Source organism: Poecilia reticulata, chromosome 23 (assembly GCF_904066995.2).
Source record: "Poecilia reticulata chromosome 23, P_reticulata-male-v2, whole genome shotgun sequence".
NCBI classification, from domain to species: Eukaryota; Metazoa; Chordata; class Actinopteri; order Cyprinodontiformes; family Poeciliidae; genus Poecilia; species Poecilia reticulata.
The window spans coordinates 16188522-16208261 of NC_088852.1; the positions used below are offsets into that span (position 1 = coordinate 16188522).

Genomic DNA, 19740 nt, shown 5'->3' on the forward strand with positions numbered 1-19740 from the left:
ACCATATCTTGCATCAAACCTGAGCAATGCAAGAAAGCAAAGTTAACAAGACTTATGGGGGAAAAGATTTTTAGACAAAATCTGAGATCCCAAAATGCATCTAGCTCCTGCATTCTTGCTTTGAGAGACTTGCTAACAAGGCGTTTTGCCTGCTCTGGTAAATGGGACCGCTAGAGTTTTTCTGCCCTACCCAAGCACTTACCAATGGCCAAACAAAAAGTCAAGGTGAGCGTCCATGCCGCTCCAGGAACAGCCATGCGATACTCCCGTCTCCTCAGCCTCAGGTACAGCACCGGACTGACCACCGCCACATAGCGCTCAATGCACATACAGGCTAACAGCAGTGGACAGCCAATCAGGTTGAACATACTGAAGATGTCTTTTGTTATCTTAATTCCATATGGTGAAATGCTAGACACTGAAAAAGTGGATGGCAAGAGTGTTATGGGTTTATAAGAACCTTTGGGAGGCTGAAAGTATATTCAGGCAATGCCAGGGTAAACAGGAACAAAAAAACCCCCCAAAAAAACACTTCTATTAAATATGAATCAACCTTAAGCTCAGATCAGTACAAATACTTACATTCAACAACTGTTGTAACCCATTGTAAGGATGTGCAAAAAGCCTTTAAGTATTTGCATATTCTACAAGTGAATATTTTTTGTAAAATCCTTTTTATAACCCGTCTCTTCCTATAAAGACTGCAGGTATGTTTCCCATTTAACAGATTATCATGCTGAATTATGATATTGGGCCACACAAAATTATTCCAAGTGGATCCCAGGCTAGGGCTGCACAGTGGCGCAGTTGGTAGAGCTATTGACTTGCAGCAAGAAGGTTCTGGGTTCGATTCCCGGCCCCTGTCTTTCTGCATGGAGTTTGCATCTTCTCCCTGTGCATGGTGGGTTTTCTCCGGGTTTCCTCCCACAGTCCAAAAACATGACTGTCAGGTTAATTGGCCTCTCTAAAATTGCCCCTAGGTGTGAGTGTGTGTGCATGGTTGTGTGTCCTGTGTGTCTCTGTGTTGCCCTGCAACAGACTGGCAACCTGTCCAGGGTGACCCCTGCCTCTCGCCCGAAACATTAGCTGGAGATGGGCACCAGCTCCCCTCCTGACCCTACTGAGGGACAAGGGTGCAAGAAAATGGATGGATGGATCCCAGGCTACACTTTGACAAATGACTTGTCTCACATCATATTTCCATCTTAGGGAAACAGGAAGTTATGAATTAGTTCCTAGAAGCTCTGACCAACCTACAAAGTCAAGTAAAAATTTTGACAATTAGGGTGCGTCTCCCCCTGCGTCTTAGTCTTCAAAGTAGACTAAGGCTACACAACAAGTTTAAGCATTTCTCCGGACACAGAAATGAACAATCCACAATTACCAATATGTAACCAAGTGAAAAAAGAGTAGCCTACATGTAAAATATATTTTGAAAATCCTGTTTTGCTTTTATTTCACCTGCAGGATGTAGTTCTTGTTTTTTTGTCAGCATATGCTGTTGTGATATAGCTAGGTGTAATACATGAAATTGAAAAAACCTCTTGCTTATGTCTGGAATATGCTGTGGCCACTCTGACTGAGCAGGACCAGTGAGGTGTACTTGCTCTGACTGGGAAAAGACAGAAGAGAAGGACATTTTTGAACCAGGAGTGGTTGGCTAACACGAAGTTGATGGCTACATGGCTAACGAGTCAAGATTTTTGGTAATTAATGTCTGAAATGTATTATTTTCCATGTATGAAGCTAAAGTAATGATGTTTCTGCCGTCGTCTCTTTTTGTTTGTCCTCTTTTAGAGGTGCTACTGCCGTTTTATGTACCATTTTATTGCAGTTTGTCGTGTAGCTGTTGAGGCTGTTAAGGCGCCAATTTGTTGAAGCCATTGCTTGTTAGGAGGCAATTCATGCAACAAAGGGCTGGTTTTGCTCCATTTTTTTTTTTTACTTTATTTTTCATTTTTGCAATTCAGACTGTCAAGTCTCCCGTTTTGGAAGGGAAACTACCGTATTTTACTCCTCTGCCCCATCGTTCTCCCGTATTAGTAATTTCCCGTAAATTTTGTAATTACGTCGAATAATCCCTTCCCTCTCAGGACAGTCACTTCTCGCTCATTTGGCAGTAGTCGATAGTAAGTACTTTGATTTACATTAATTTTACATTAATTTTCATAATGTGCTAATATTTCTTAAAAATGTGATTATTCATTATATGCATTATGATTCCCCGCATGTTCGACTCTGGACTTGACTGCCTCTTTGTATTGAAAGTCTATTGATCTTTGGCAGTAGCATCAGAAATGCGAGGTGCTGGCAGGTTGGGAACCACCGCAGCACAGAATATTTAGCAGAAATATTTTTGGAAGCAGAAATGTGTCGGTGCTCATGCTGAGCCTCCCCGCTGAGTTTCGAGGATATTTTCAGACTTTTCACCGGATGTCTGGTGCACTTCAATCTTTGGGACACTTTGCATTGCCAGGATAAAGATCACGGAGTGTTTTGACAAAACCTTGTAAACCAAAATTACCTGAAAACATTCTGTTGTAAAATTTTGCAACATTAATTTAGCATGAAGCTTATGTTTAAGTAGTAGCGTTTAATTTGCTAGCTTAAAATGCTTTTAAAGTACACGCATGAAAAAAAAATTGGCTTTAAATTACACATAACCAGCCAACTGATCACTTGTAGTTTAATCAGATTTTCATACTGCAATTCTTTATTCTGTTTGCAAGTGAATGAAAAAAAATGATACAGGATCTCTTACCTCTCGAATGTTTCTCAATCTTTAAACAGCCGGTTTTCACTCCTGCAAAACTGTCAACCTTTGCATCATGCAAACACAATAGAATCAAGCAGACACAAAACAAATGAGCAGGTGTTCACTGTTGATTTTTTTTTCCCACCCCAAATGCAAAAATCATCTTCTTGTTTTGTCTGTCTAAAGATGAAACATCCACACACATTCAGAAAATGGCACTTAAATGCAAGTTATTTTAATAAAAGATAAATAGCAAAGCAATAAAGTAGCGATGCTGTTGATTTTTTTTTTGCCATGTGGCAATCAAAACTAAGCAATAGTGCAATCAGTTCTAATGGAATGATGTTACTTAAATTTCACACAGGTCAAATTTACAGTTTTATAAGCAAAACATTTTGAATTTTGAAAGTGAAGTTATGACTCCTGGAATGAAGCGCTCCTGTTTGAGCAGGAGGAACAGCAGATTTGGTCTGGACTGATTGGGATTGGGGGTAGAATCTGATTTTAGATGTATGGATATTCAGAAATACTTTATTGATCCCAAACGGAAACTGAATAATGTTTATGAATTATATTTCTAAACTCTTCATTTTCGGTGATAACTTTTGAGAATTTCTTAGACTTTGAAGTGGCGCAGTATGCCTGAAGAAGAAATACAACCAGCAACCTGTGTCGTGATGAGGAAATGACTACGAAAAGAGCTGCTTTGACTCCAACTTTCAGGAAACAACAATTCCATTGCTCTACAAGGAGACCAAAGCAAAGTCACAGGATGTCTAAAAGCAGATAGGGTCGCTTGAAAGGATGGACAGGCATTATGTTAGAATCATAACCTTGTATTTTCTGATGCATGGCACATAGTGGGTTGTGTGTACTAAAGGAAAGCCGTGTCTGAGGGTCATGTCGGTGTAAATATGGATGAACTGTAAAAGACTGTAGCGTAGGAATGGCAAATCAATAAAAATGACGCAGCATTTGGGACACAATTTAATTGTTAAGCAGAGAAACCAGGGCTGACAAATGAGAAAGCAACTGCTCACTTGGTTTAGCATTGGAGAAGCTAGTGACTAACATGCAGAGGCTGGTCACCCACTGGACTGGCTACTTCCTCTGCTTTCCATTAGCTTTGGAGAGGCTATACACTAGCATGCCTGGCTGGTCATTCACTTTATTGGATTTTTTTTCTTTAGAGAATGGTTGTGAAAAAATATCTGGAAGGAGTCAGAGTTGGAAGCTTTGACGTGTTCTTTTGACAGAATTGACTGTAATCCAACGTGACACCAAGTATAAACGTAGATATGCGATACTGTATTATATTTAGCTGAAGTTGGCTTTCAGTTGCAGCTTTCCGATCCTGAAAATAACCATATTAAGCTTGAATAACATTGCTGTGGGTTGACGTTAAACAGGCTGTTCATGCTTGAAAATGTGGCTGAATGTAAACAGGACAGGATCAAATGTTTCTCCACATTGTTTGACAGAAATTTTTGCAACCAAAGGTGGCATAGTTAGTCGTTAGATTTTGAGAGTGTATACTTTTTCTCGTAGAGCCGTGTTGTAGAACTTGGTATTACTTTGAAGAGCAACTTATATTTGATGCTATAACCATTGCCTGACCAACCGCATTGTTTGCTACTGTCAGAAATAAAAACAAGGTGAACATAATAATTTGAAATAAAACAAAACATGGTTTTATTTATGTCTGTTTATCTTACACAGCATTTCACTTTTAAGACTTAATGAAAGACTATCCAGCTCAAGCGGTTCGAAACTGAAAGCAGCAGGTTTGTTTGTGTTTCAAGAGTTACCAACATAATAAAAAGAAGAGAAAAAACTTTTCAATGCTGCAAATAAAACTTAAATGCATCTACATGTATTAATAGGACAAAACAAAGCTTAAGGTTATGGAGTTTATCTACAGTGCTTTGCAAACGTATTTAACCCCTTGAACTTTTCCACATTTTATCATGGTATAAACACAAACCTTAATATGTTTCATTGAGAATTCATGTGAAAATCAAAAACAACGTAGGGTATAACTACAAAGGGGAAGAAAAAGAAGACAAGACTTTGCTAAATTTTTACAAAGAAAATTTTGTCTTTTGCATCTAGTCTCTACTCTGACACCAATTATGAAATTTAAAGGAACAAATCGCCTTAATAAGTTATCTAATTAATTAAGTCAACTTGTGCCAAATTTAGCTTTTTAGTAATTGCAAATAAAATTACTGGCCAGGTAAGAAGAATATGGCATCACATTCATGCCAAAAACCCTGAGGCGTGTCATAAGGAAGCACAACAGAGCATCATTTATTAATCAACAGAGAATGCTCTGACCATGGACATTTCCACTTATTCACAGACCCGTGAATGCAGCACACCAAGTGGTAAAACAGTTATTAATGAATTAATACGCTCCTCAGAGTTTTTGGCAGAAATGTGTTGCCATAGGAAATATTAAGCAGAGAAGCATGATTAATGAAAGGCCTGTGGTAAAATCTGGAAGAGTTGCAGACATCCACAGTTCAGCTGTACACCACAAACAGACTTTTATGGAGGAATGACAAGAAGGAAGTTATTGCCACAACTCTTGTAGGGGACACAGGAAACATGGACGAAGTTACTCTGGTCAGATTGATAAAGCCTCCTCTCCATGGGCGTGGCTTTAACTGGTTCTTCCCCAGTCAGTTCCAGACAGATTCGTGTCAGGGTTGGATTCTGAACGGATTCTACCCTGGATTAGCCGGGTCATGCCAGGTATTGAAAGCAAGCGACTCGTTTGGCAGCAGACTGCATTTGTTGATTGGCCCATAGTTCTACGTCACTGGATAGGCATAGGCGGTACTTGCGGAAGAGCGCTTACAGTGTCAGTGGTTCAGGGCAAACCGTAACAAACAAATATAAAGAAAGACAAAATGATATTATCGACATATTGACCAGAGCTAATGCCCGCTCACATTCCCACATTCCTGCCCAATATAAGTGAGAAACACATAGCCAACAGGTATGTGGCTTGACCCAAACCAGACATTAACCGGCTAGACCAAAAGTTGACAATGGAGAAGGGGTTTAATATCGCACAACATCCTGAACAAACCGTCTCCAGATTCATGCAACTTTAACAGTCAAAGGAAGATGGACGGAGGATAAGTTTATAAGAGCAATCATGGAAGAAAACCTCTTAGAGGCTGCAAAAGACTTGCTCACCATCCAGCAGTACAATGATCCTGAACATACATCCAGAAATACAACAGAACAGTTTAGATCAAAGCACTTTTATTTGTTAGATCAGTCGAGTCCCAACCTAAATCCTATGTTTGCTTCCCAATTCTTATTGAGCTTGAGCATTTGTGCACAGAAGGACAGACAAAAAGCTAGTAGATACCCCAAAAGTATTACAGTTGTGAAGTTGTACTTCATTGCCACCCAAAATGTGGAAGGATGAAAGAGAAACTGTATGTTTACTTTTGCAAGGGACTGTATCTATACTGCTAGACTTTATACACAAACTCAACAGAGTTTACAATGGATCAATAGATTTGCATTCTTTTACACCACCTTTATTATATAAAACCAGAGATTATCTTAAAAATGATCATCTTCAACATATACGTTACTCTTTGAATTCTGGTGCTGTAGGACTCAAAGAAAGCTCTATTTCTAAGCGAATCACTGTCCCCCTGTTGGGGAATGTCACAATGTCTAGTCAGTCAAGCAAGTGCTGACTTTTGTAAGATAACACACAGAGAAAACATTAACAGAACTGTTTTGGTGTTGAAGATCAGCTGAGAAGATCTCTCTACATTTTGAAATCCATACAAATAGTGCAAAATACATTTGTTTAGTGGCTGGAACAACAGCAGCATTTCAGTCACAGTGCCGGTTGTAGTCATAGGTCCAGAAAGTACAAGAATATTAAGAAGACCTGCATTCATTAACTTACTCACAGCTCTAGTCAATACATAAGCATCATTTCACTTAGTTAAAACTTAATTAGATCAGCAACACCTGAAATCAGCCGATAGGAATCTTCCTATCAGTCGATAGGGATCTTCCTTAAAAGCAGTTAATGATAGAAAATACATTAAATGGCTTAGAGCTGCCTAAACACACCTACTATGGCAGGTTTCTCTTACAAATGAGGTTAGTGCACAAATTACAACCCCATGCCAAGGTCCTTTGTTTACTGGCTTGATAGAGTTCCTTGTAAGAAAGCAGAGATGTCGCTGATGACCTTCTGTTTCACCAACATTTCAGGTAGGACTAAAAAAACTCAACTGTTCACTGGTAAAGTGCTGGCGGTAGGAAAAGTGCTTCAAGCATGCAGTAACAAGGAGCACTTTGTTGTTTGCTTTGGAGCAGGGCATTTTCAACAGAGTGAAGAAGGGAATAAGAAAACCTAAAAGGACTTCTTCAGAATGTGACTCGGGCCTTTTCTTTCTTTGCTCTTCTTCTGCATGGCCAGCTAAAACACCCTGTAGAGCAGGACAACAGAAGACAAAGCTACTGCCACGGCCTCTGCGGTGGTGGGTTAGGGTTGGGGTAAATAGGAGCTGGTGTTGGGTGGGGGTAAGTAGGCACAGCTGTGTTGGGGTTGGGCGGATACGTTGGCGTGGGGTACTGCGCCATAATCCGTGGCTGGCTTTGGGTAATGGTGTGGGCTGGGGAGGAGCCTGCCGAAGAAGACGGGGGAAGGTGGAGGTATAGAGGAGCTGATGGAGCGGAAGGAGCAGAGGGTGCAGTAGGAGTAGGAACCCTCTGGAGGACGACATGTGGGTACAGCTGGGACTCAGACCGGTAGAGTCCAGGCAGAGAGGTCTTCAGCAGACTCTCCTGACTCCTGAACAGAACACAGAACAACGAGAAGAACACTCTTAGTCAATGCAAGCCAATGCAATGTTTGAGTTCAAAGTGTCTAAGGTTCCAATACTCAAATGGTAAATGGCTTGTACTTGAATAGCACTACATCAAGTCAACAACAAGTGAACAAATCATAAAATGCCAATGAGATTTGACCATTAGCAGTCAAGGAGTAGAATCTAATATTTTAGCATATTGTCTCCTTCCTAAAATAAAGACCTAAGCTAGTTATTGCCAAACGTGTGACAACAAGGTAGTGTATGACAAAGTAGTTTATCATACACTGTTCAGGTGCAGAAAATCTTGAGTTTGGGTATTATTTTATGTAAACTTTACAATCATTTTGATTTGGTTTGTTATGGTGGTTTACCGTTGGTATCCTCTGTTCTCGTATCCATTGAGGCCTCCTGTCAGGTAAAGGGGACTGTCGGGTGCCAGACGGGGGTTCATCCTTTGGGACAGGTGGAAAATCTTGGGTGGAGGGAAGGCTTCCCACTCTCCCTCTTCCGTCTCCAGCCAGCAATCACTGCGGCGGCCTGATCTCTTCTCTCTGTGTCTGACAAAGACAAAGGTCTTTCAGCTAACTAGAGAACAAACCAACATGTCTCTCAGCCAAATGCCCAAGCCCACCTGCTCCGGCCGTCTTTCTTGGCACGGTCCCGGCTAGATCGCTCCTGCAGGCAGCAGACGAGGAAGGACAAGGACATGGCGAAAATGACGATGCCACTCACAACTGAAGCCAACACGGCCACTCTCAGTCCTCGGTCCTCCGGTCTGGGGATCGCTGTTATAAGACAAAGCATGCTTATATTAACACTTCTGATCATTTGTTGTCCCTCTGGACTGGACTGACTTCAAGGCTGAGCCATAAGATAATGACGGTGATCATTAATAATGCAGTATACATAAACACATTCAAAGAGGGATCTATGCACCTTCGCAGACAGGTAGGTAGTTGCTCCACTGTGCTTTGCCGCTTCTGACATGGCAGGAGATTTTGTCGCTGCCGACCAGCTGGTATCCCTCCCTGCACCAGAAGGCCAGCACACTGCCCACCGACATGCCTGTTCCACTCTCCACGTAGAAGGACCCCCGACGAGGTGGCAGGACAGGGACGCAGGACATACCTGATTGAAAGGGAAACAAAGACCAAACATTATCATGTGGACCCTTGTATTTATTTTTACTCTGTAAAGCAGATGGGACAGCTAGGGCTATCAAGGAATACCAGGTATGGTTTTAAAAATGGTAATAATGACCTCCTCCACCGTTCTTGCGGTTGGAAGTATTTATGACAAGATGTCAAAGAAAGTATGGGCGTTTTAAAACTGGGTTATGATCTATTAGTGTTTGGACTTGGTGTTTCATTGATGTCTATATTTCGATCATTTATTGGTTATTTCTTTAGTTTATCCCTTGTGTCTGTTTAGTCTCATTGTGATTTAGATTTGTTTCTTTTGGTTAGTGTATCTTTTGGTTTACTGTTAAGTTTAGGTTTCTTTCCCCCTTTTAATTCTCTCTTTTCGTTTTTTGTTTTTCACCTCATCCCACCGTTATCCTCCCCTTCCCAGCTGTTAATCACTTCCTCATTTACCTCTATCTCCCCCTTACCCCAGCTGCATCCACTCACCTGTTATTAACTCTCCTAGTTTCTTTGTCATTTCCACTCCCTCCTCGTTTGAAAATATGTAAGATTTCTATAAAATTATAGTGGATATTCCCACATTACTGAGGATCTATGCAAGTTGTAGATACCGCCTCTCGCTCAGTGACTGCTGGATGGACAAATGGATGGACTGATGAGTAGATTGAAATCCACTTTTTATGCTGACCCAGCCTGCGTAGCAATATTGCATTACGATTTTGCAAAGCTTGAATTTACATAATTCACGTCATGATATTTATACTATAAAAACAAGTAATGAATTATATCATAAATAAGGAAGTTTTGTGCAGATTGTAAATGTTCTAATGGCTTTTTCGTGTTTCCAGATGTTGCTATAATGAGTAATAGCCAGAGGGGAGCAGGATTCTGCTCTATGACTTACTGTGTCAGCATGAATGTAATCTGTGAGTATGTGTGCTCATTTATGAGTGTGTGTGTGTGGGCCTATGTCATCCCACTGTAAGACCCTGTGAACATGCAGGCTGCTCTCTGCTGATTAGGAGTGACAGATGGGAGGATTTCTGCAATGCTAGAGACAGTGAGAGAGACGATCCCGTGATCTTGTGCAAAGATGATGGCAGTCACGTCAAAGCGCACACACCAGACACGTGCATGTAGGGATACAGAATAGAGCACTGGGAAAAAATGGGCAGGCTGTTAGTTTTTGTTTTCGTCTTTTTTTAAAAAACAGAATGGATTTATAACCCATTTCTGTTCCCTTGCATATTTCTTCTTTTATTTTCTTTGCTCCGGTATAGATCATCCAACCGATTTTACCATCATACAAAGATACCCTGAGTAAATACAACGCAGATTCATTATCAGGAGAAAAAAATTGTTCAAGCGAACCTGGCCCTAAAAAAAGTAATTGCCTCCTCAAACTAATGGCTGGTTGTGCCACCGCTTCCCAGAACAACTGCCATTGAGCATTTATGATATCTTGAAGTGAGTCTTTTACATCTTTGTGGAAGAATTTTTGGCCCAGTCTTCTTAGCAGAATTGCTTCAAATTCATTCACTTTAGAGATTTGTAGGCGTAAAAGTGCTGCTTTTGACGCACCATGTTAACTTGACAATTTGTCAATTCAAACCACCATTTTGGACCTACATCTTTCCATGCCACCAATAAAAATCTCATGAAATCTGAGGAACATTATTAGTCTGGAGTAGTTTCCAAATTCAGTACAGATTCTCGGTGTTTGGGTCACCTAGACGTTTTTGGTTTCGACCTACTAGAATTTGTAGATGGTCCCTAAACAAACCGTCGCATTCTGGACTCTTGCTAACCTGTGTCTCTGGGATAACACGTGGTATGAAAAGCCATCACTGACTGTAATGAACCATGAAGACAATGTCTGCCAAATCCTCATTTAACTCTGGTTTTTAGTAATTTCATGGGGATTATCAATCATTTTTGCATCATTTCAACCAGGGTCTTTAGCCTACATGCAGTATCTGGGACAGAACCTTTTAGGACTGATAATTTTGAAGTGTTTGCAGCATTATATGGTGTAACAAGTAGCAAACAGTAACAGAGTTAAGGAGTTAGGGAACCGAACGCCTAGACGTCCAGAGCCAGAAACTGACGAGGCAGATAAAGCGGAGCAGAGTTGAAAAATTTAAACTTGTAGAATGACTCTCCACACTTTGATTTTCTAGTCAGAAAATATCATTACTCAAGTAGGAATTGGGTGTGCTTTGTAGGTCTGTGCATCACCTCCATAAACCTTGCTGCTGAAAACAGACTAGGATTGCCTTTCATGTGTTTGACGTATCTAAAACCTGCCCAAAAGGATAAAAATGACTGAAATTTGCATCTGAATGAGATCAGGATATTAAACTGAAAGGAGGTGACGTTCATCCGAGAAAATTATCGTTCCACTTTTCGGCAAACAGGGAGTTCATGTATTGCTTATCTGACTGAGCAGTAAATCCCCATTTATTGTTACTTTTATTGGGATTTAATTTAGATCCATCACCAGATTGTTGCATCAACCAAAGAATACAGCAAACGGATCATTTGCTGTAGAAATAAAAAGAAGCAACCCTTAAACGATATGGGGGTGCTTAGTGTTTTTTGTTGTTTTGCCTTGATCTATTTTTATTAAAAAGTAGCATCATGGAGTGCTGTTTTGTCATGACTGCAAAGGGGACACATAAAAAATTGTCTCATGCCACATGTTGAAGTCACACAAGTAAAATAAAAAAACCTAAAGCTGTTGGCATACAGCAACAGTAGACAATCAATTGCATTGTGTTATGTACTCCAACCACTCAAAGTAATGCAAGTCACATTCAACAATTGATTCACACATACATACATACACACTATTGGCAACTTGGACTTCATCTACACTTAGTGAGGGAAAGGCTGGAATTTTCTTTGTCACGTATTTACAGGCATCTCAAAGTTTGTTGTAAATTGGATGATTGCTACTTTCATATTGTGCCTTACGGTTAGGGTAGTGTCAGGGTAAGGGTAAGGTACACACACCCTATGGAAGACAAAGAGTTGGACCATTGCCTGATGCAGTAACTCAGTGTAGAAAACTGCTCTTTTGCATTGCAAATGACAGTTCCTGTAGAAATCCTCAGAGCTTGAGCTGGACAGGAGAAGCTCAGGGCAATCAATTTTGGAGACCTCTCCTCAGGATAAAGACTCATCTAGGGTTTACATGTGGAGAAATGTAGGGAATTTTGGTGAAAATACTCTTGTCACGTCTTTGAGGTCTAGGTGTCACTTTTGAAGAATGCTTGTTCTGAATAGTGCCTGTATACTTAAATCAGTGGTGTGGAATTTAAAATGATCTACTGTGAATGGGTGCGCTGCTTTACCGTTGAGTTACTGTGTTGACATTTTAATGTTCCATGAGAGCATTTTATGTACGTGGGTATTATTATCATCCATAATAATATTGGGTAATTATTATGCAAATTAACCTCACAATAAGTGATGTCCTCAGTCTCACTTTCAATTTCCAGCATCCAGCATCCAGAGGCGAGTGAAGCATCTTAACTCTAAATTTTCAACATGTTCAAAACAGTCTATGGCAACCAAGCTTCTATGGCGTGAGTCATTTGAGAAGGTGATGTGAGAGACTTATTTTTTGCAATGGCATCAAGTCTTCCTACATCATTAAAACAAGAGGGAAGCATGCAGTAGAGTGAGACGCAGGCTGTAGGTGGAAAATAACTAAAAATAATTTGTGTTTAGATTAAGAAAAACAACAATTAATTACATAAACTATAACATTCCCAATTCCATACCTTAGTTGAAGGAGAAAGAGGTACAAAGTCTCCCTGAGGGTTGAAGCTCCTGGTGGGGAGCAGCAGTAATAAAACCTAAAACTTACGCCAATATTATTTAAAGAACATTTCCTTCACACCAATTTGTGTGTCCATGACAAAAGCAAGTGGTTGAAATCAGCTCAAGGATCGTGTGTGTGTGAGTGTTGACTTAGCTCTTTGGTCTATTTGCCTAATCCTCTTGCTTCACTAATACAACTCTGACACATCCGACCCCGGCAACCCGGTAGTGCCAACCAAACATTCACTCTGCTGCGTTGTTCTTCATGACTCTCCCCACTTGTCTCTGTCAGGAGAGTCACTTGGACTAGTTTGTGATTAAATAAAGATTAGTTCTTGTTCCCACAAACTTTTCACAGATAAACCGGAGAGCCTTGCTAAAGTTTTCTCAAAACCTGATTTTTATTTATTTATATATTTATTGCCACATTTTGCTGAGTTACTATCAATAACTTTTATAAACATTAATGGGATTTTAGAAGGCAAACTTAACAAAGAGTGGTGGAGGGAAATCATAGTTTTCCAAATCTCTTGGTGTGCATTTGTAGGTCTTTTCGCTCCGATACTCCTAAATAGAACTCAGAGTAACCAACTCCAACTCCAGTCTGTTTGCTTAGAAAGTCTGGTTCATTTGGAGGTGTGTGAATCCGTAATCAAACTCTGATCTGCCTACAAACCTACGTCTCAATTCAGATGAAATGAACTCTGGTGTGATTTGAATACATATGTGACTGCAAGTGGGAAAGCAGGAAGCTAGCGAAAGCCCAGGGCATTCTGGGTAAATGCAAATACACAAAAACAAACGTGAGTCTCGTGCTAGTGAGAGAAATGTCTCAATGTATTTTACCAAAGAGAAAAGAGAAATCCTACAACCAATAACATCTGGTTGTAGGAAACAGGTTGCCTAAAGGGTTTGTGTGCTGCAAAATGGGGGCTTAAGGTGTTTGAAAACAAATGCATGTCACACTTTTTATTGATGAAAATGTTTGGATTGCATGTATCATTTCCATTCTATTTTCCAATTATGCACCACATTGTATTGGACTATCAGAAATCAAACATGCATGGCATTCTGCGGTTGCAACTTGCTAAAATGTGGAAAAGTTCAGGCTGTACTTTTGCAACGTACTACAGAATATTCCATTCTTCTTTATGGTTCGACCTGAACATATTTATACCAATGTAAAGTCTAAAACCACGTGACTTCTTCCATCACATGCATTCTGAAAAACCTTTATTTCCCCTTTGTCTGACACAACTCAAAAGATTTCTAGAAATGTCTCAAAGTTGGACATGACAGATCTGAAACACTCCAAACAAACAATGCACCAAAATACAGATAGTCTGAGTCAGCCTTTACTAGACGCTGAAAGTCGGAACTGAAGCTAATGAATGATGGCATTTTCGTGGCTGACTGCTGACGTGCCCCTTCCACGTGTCCCTTCCTCAGCTTTTGTTTTCCCTCTGCTCCAGATGCTCTCTTGTGTGATCTGACCTCAAACATCATTCCTCTGTGTCCTCCCCATCCGCATATCTATTTCGGTTGCCACTCGCTGATGCGCTGCACCACAACTGATTACCTAATCCCCTCAGCTCTGTCTCTGCTTGCGTAGTAGATGTCCCCAAGCAAACTCATGAAGCCGTGGGTATTTTGCCTACAAAATACCCACGGAGTTTTCATTTACGAACATGAAGTAGGTACCATTTAGCAACACCTTATACTTCTTACGCTTAGCATTCTTTCATACACAGAGGTACGAAGGTACTTTCTCTCTCCATTAACTAACAGCTTTAGCTTCAACTGCCAGAAGATAATCTGCCCAGGTAAATAGAGCACAAGCTAAAAAGCCAACGTCACTGTTGCAGCAGACGGTGTAAAGTGACCTGGAGCTTTTAATTAGTGTAACCAGGGGGACTATGGGCCAGGTTCACCCAGGAAAACCTCCAAGGTTATATTTTGCAAGCAAACCAAAGTCCTCTGGTTCAGAACTTGGTAACAGGGTGTGTGTACCACGGGCCTGGTTTTAATCTGTTCTTCTCCAGTAAACCTCAGCCAGATTTGTCTCCATCCTGCGTAGTTCTTCCCCATTTTTTGGAACCACCTCAGGGGTGGTACAAGCCGAACCAAGCAGGGTATTGTGAACAAGCAATTTGATTGGCAGTAGACTGCATTTGTTGATTGGCCCGTGGATTTACGTCAACACCTCAACCACCATTTTCAAATTCCGGTGAGACTATACTAGTTGGCGAGATGTTGAACTGCAAATCGACTGTTCCGTGGTCGAACCTTGAGTTCCAAACGGTTTTATCAATTGGGGCGGAAGAACACATACAGCGTCAACTGGACTGGGAAACCCGCAACAATCAAATATACTGAGAGATATTGGAGAAACTAGTGTAAACTAGCCAGCAAAGTCAACTATGTCAGGTGGCATTGAGGCATAGTTGAGTATAGCTCCTCCTCGTTCTTGGCCCACCCACGTTCCCACATTCTAGCCCATGTTCCCACCCATATTCAGGCCCACATAGTGAGGAACCTACCTCCAAAGTCCCAACCTCCAAAGACATTAATATTAATCTTCTTGGCAACTACCAATTTGTGGAAACGTAACTGCACTGTTGACAAGCGCGTATTTCAAATGCCCAATTAGACTCGGCCATCTTGTTTCCAACCAGTGATTAGCCTTCATTGCAGCTGCAGATGGAACACGTCAGTCAAAAAATGCATCGGGGGAAAAAAAAACATAAAAGTTGCAGGAGAAGCAAAACAGTAATTGTCTCCCTGGTTAAATAATAAACTTACAGTGAATATTAAATGTATTTTTGTTTCAGTTTCATTAACTTGTGTGCTGCCACACTTGTAGAATGAAGATTTCATTTTAACAGAACCTGCTTGACAAAATATAAAGTAGATTAAAAGGAGATCTGAAAGCGACACATTACGGCCCAAAAGCAAAGTCATTGATATCAATCTGACATCAGAGGGTTCCAAAGCCTTTTCTAGGGTTTTGGAAAACGCACTGAAAACTTTGATCTGCTTTTACTGTACTAGTAGACCGACCTTTAAAGTTTCACTTAAAATGTCATACAAGGTGACATTGCTGGCAGGGTGGTAGAGTGAGACCCACATGTTCAGAGGCTATTAGTACACAAACCAGCTGTCTGGGGTTAGATTCCTAACCTTAGCACATCACTGCCTGTTTCCTGCCTGAATGCCATGAATAAAAATCAATGTTTCCATTAACAGAAACTTGGATTGAGAGTTGATGCAATAATTGTGGCAAATCTGTCCTATACAGTCCATCAACCTACGTCTAGTATTGAACTGTGGCATGTTAGCATACAACTTTCTACGCAAGTTTAACTGTGCTACATCTTTACCTTCCTGGTTCCTGCAATTCATTTAATTTCTCGCTGCCTCACCGAAGTGAGGAAGGGCAAGGCTCAATTCAGTCCCTCACTAAGTGTCTTTGTTCAGCAGCCACTTTTAAACTGTGGGAAGGTAATAACGAAGAGGAGTCACTGCCAGCAGCTATATTGGATTGACAGACAGCAGACAGAGGGACGTCTTTGTCCGAAGCTCTCCAAGCCGGCGGGGACCTGAAGTGACGCCAGTGTGAGCTGCTGACACAAATACCTACGGCTCTGTTGGGGCATTTACGTATGTGTGTGTTTATATCCAAAGAAATTCTACTCGCCATTCAGGCTGCCAGAAATCCCAACGCTGTCGTTTAAAGGGGGGGGGGAAAGTTGATTTTATTTATTCATTTTTTGTTGTTGTAAAGGATCATTATAGGGATGAGAAATCGCTACCAACTTAAAAACTCACAATTCAGTAAACTTGTCACTACGGATCACAAGTTCTGGACTAGAGGCCACTAACTACATCCAACTTATGATTCTTGTTGGTCTTTAGTTCCTGCATGTAGAAAGCCATCTCTTCTGTTTTGGTGTGCAGAACTTGCAAAACTGGCATGTTATGTTGTTTATCTAACCAATCAGGATTTTTCCTATCAAAGAGACTGAATTGGCTGGTGCAACTTCCTGTCTAAGTAAAGTCGCCTGCTCTGTGGTGTACCAGAGGATATTGCTGTAAATTTTCCACATCACTCCGAGGCTCGACAACCCTTTAAGCTGGCACAGTTCAAAATTCTTTCCGGATTAAGCATGTTTCTGGTTGGGAAGTGGACAAAGGAAAACCTGTCCATCCATGCTTTCGGTTCATGGTTAGGGTAATAAGCTTTCTATAACTTCATAATTTAAGCCTATGGTTAAAGTTCAGTTACAGTGCCTACAAAAAGTATTCACCCCCTTGGATGTTTTACCCTTTTGTTACTTTTACAAATCAACCAGGATCAACGAAATTAATATGGCAACTAAAAACATAACTTGTAACATAAAATAGGGGGTTGCATAAACAATCCTCTTTAAAGTGACTGACCTAATTCAACAGAGGTCCAACCAATTGGTCCTAGTCTTGAGATGATGAGTGGAGTCTCATCATCTCAAGATGAGTGCAGTGGTTCTAATATAAAGACATCTGGTTCTGGAAGGTCCATTCACTGGTTCATTATGGTGTGTTCACACCAAACGGGTTACACACGTCAAAAACTTGTCTGACGCTTAAAGTTCGACCCGTATGCACTTTGAATGCAGATTCTTGACATTTTGCTCTACACCTAGCGTTTTACATGTCAGGTGCCTTTGGTTTACATTCAAAGTCTATGTGGAGGAGGTGTTTTGAGGGTACGTCAAAATCCCTCTAGCCGTTGTTTTCTGTTGCCGGCCTATTTATCGGACGCGTTGGATCCGCTTGACGCATCCAATGCCACGACAGGTCCTCATCATGCCTCCACATAGACTCTGAATGTAAACCAGATGCGTGAAACGCATTTGGTGTTGTCACACTATTAATGTTTCTGGATACAATCCCAGTTTTAAGGGAACATTTATTTTCCAGCAAAACAGCAACCCAAAACATCCAGCTAGAGCTACACAGAAATTGTTTGAAGTCAACAATGTGATGCTGCCTGCTTGAGACCGATTCCACACACAGATTGATTTGCAAAAGCAACAAAAGGGTAAAAATCGAAGGGAAGAATTAATCTCCTGATAGGTTTTGAGAAGCTGTTTTCTTGTTTTTAAAAAAATATATATTCCCAGTTATGTTGCAATGAAACTTGTGGTCTACAGTCCTTGTCTTGTACGCTAAGGTGAAACTCACGCACAAAGTCTTGCATCAGCACCAAGAATAGAAAACCTTGAATGGACAAAGGTAATTGGCTTTAACATACATCTGCTTCCAGAGAGAAAATCCGTTCTGCTGTGTGTTAACATGTCAGCAGGATAGGTAGTGCTAGAAAAAAACCTGAAATAGAGAAGGCTAATTGGCTTTAAGCATAAACTCATTTGACTGAAACCCCGGTAAAGGGTTAGCATCTACATTTAAGTCTTTTGGCTAAACGTCCTACTGGACTCGGAGCGAAGAATAAGCAGCTTACTATCATGCGGATGAATCTAAATCTGAATTCTTTTTTTTTTTTTTTGGTCAGTATTTATGGTACTGCTAAATTATTCAGCTCTTAACAGCAGTAACAGGGCACCTTGTCATGCCTAGAATCTAGAATCAGCAGAGGAGTTGGGTGACTAAAATCTGGACACAGAAAAATAATGTTTAAGGAAAACTAATTCTGAAATAAAATAAAAAAAAGTAAAAGAGAGATGAGTGAACTGCTGCCAGGACAGATTAAAGATAGTTCAGTCAGTGAGAGGCCTCATGTGGGGATTAGCACTAACATTACCTCTCGCCTACACTGTTGAGGTCAATAGGTTGTGTTACCGTGTTAATGTCGCAGCTTAGCACATCTCTAAAGCTGAAATAAAAACTACTTATCAGAAGGTTGCTTGCCACTAATCTGGAACACCAGGACACCAAGCAAACCAACACCAACCGAGGCTCTACCAAGTAGAAATTTCTTCCTGGAACTCTGAATTTTTACTAAGGCCTGGTAATAAGTCATTCAAAAATTAACTTTAATGCCGTGTGAAGTTCTGGATTCTGGCTCAGAATGACGGAGGTTTCTCAACCATGTACCAATATGAGAGTTTCTGTCCAGTTGTGTCAGTTCCACTGAACAGCAGCTGCTGCATTTCCATTGCAAACGTGCTCAAAACTTTGTCTGTGTTCCGCTAAAGTCGAAAAAACACAATGTCATACTTGCTGTGTTTCCATTAAATAAGAAACAGAATTAAAATCACATGTGAATAAGTTTGTTCACACGATGAGTCATTAAAACATGCCGACTCATCATCCTTGTACCACTTCCTATCATCTTCTTCGTCATTTCCACCAGTATTAAAATCTGGTTGTTGATCACGTGACTCATGTAATCATATGTGTTTCCATTGCAGTTTTTCAAAAATACACTAATATGGATGCGGCCAACCCCCCTCTGATGTAGCTAAACAAGAATAAAAGAAACCTGTAACAGAGCAAATATTCTTCACTGCTTTGTAAACTGTACCAACACACAGACAAAAAGCCACCACAAATAAATGAGTCCAAGTTGTGCAAATAGTGCTGCGTGACCCTATGATTACTTTTTAAAAATAAATGTAGGCCTATTAAATAAAGTTTTCCAGCTCCTTGGGAAATAGCTCCGACTGCCTTTCATTTGTCACAGAATCCCTGGGGTCCGGTGGTGAAAAAGCCTTTCTGACAGCCTATTTAATTGGAATTAATTGTTCTGTACAGAAAGCCAATTTAAAAAATGACAAAAATGTCCCAAACATAAACCCCGTGTTGCTGCTGCAATCCAAAGAACAGCTTCAAACAAATCAAATGAAATCTGAACGAACCAAAGTAGTTTACCGTCCGACGAACACTTTGATATTAATCACAGCTTCGGGATTTTAAATGTTCGGAAATGCCCTCACACAGCCGAAGCTCCGGTCTGGTGGAATTCACGCATGTGGCGCAATGTGGCAAGCCAGCTGAGCTCTGTGTGTGTGTGTGTGTGTATGTGTGTGTGTGTGCTGTTAAAGCATAAAGTGCTTACTTTGGCTCGGTTAGACAGAAAGCTGCCATTATGAAATAAGCAACTGTGTTTACTCTCTAAACCTTTAAGAAGATTTCTGCGGTCTGAGCGACCGTT

General features: G+C 40.7%; 1 protein-coding gene across 4 annotated transcripts in view; it reads right to left on the reverse strand.

Annotated features, from left to right (window-relative positions):
• Positions 1-4548: 4548 nt before the first annotated feature.
• The window catches only part of LOC103459659 (uncharacterized), a 28792-nt gene continuing 13600 nt past the window's right edge, over positions 4549-19740 (reverse strand). For 3 of the 4 annotated variants that reach the window (XM_008401418.3, XM_017302813.2, XM_081604173.1), the window contains exons 3-6: positions 8551-8742; positions 8246-8399; positions 7986-8171; positions 4549-7595 (exon numbers count right to left, since the gene is read on the reverse strand). In XM_008401418.3, coding sequence (XP_008399640.1) covers positions 7259-7595; positions 7986-8171; positions 8246-8399; positions 8551-8742 — 869 coding nt within the window. In that variant the 3' untranslated portion in view covers positions 4549-7258. The remainder of the gene's footprint in view (positions 7596-7985; positions 8172-8245; positions 8400-8550; positions 8743-19740) is intronic. The other variant, XM_008401420.3, reaches the window with a different exon arrangement.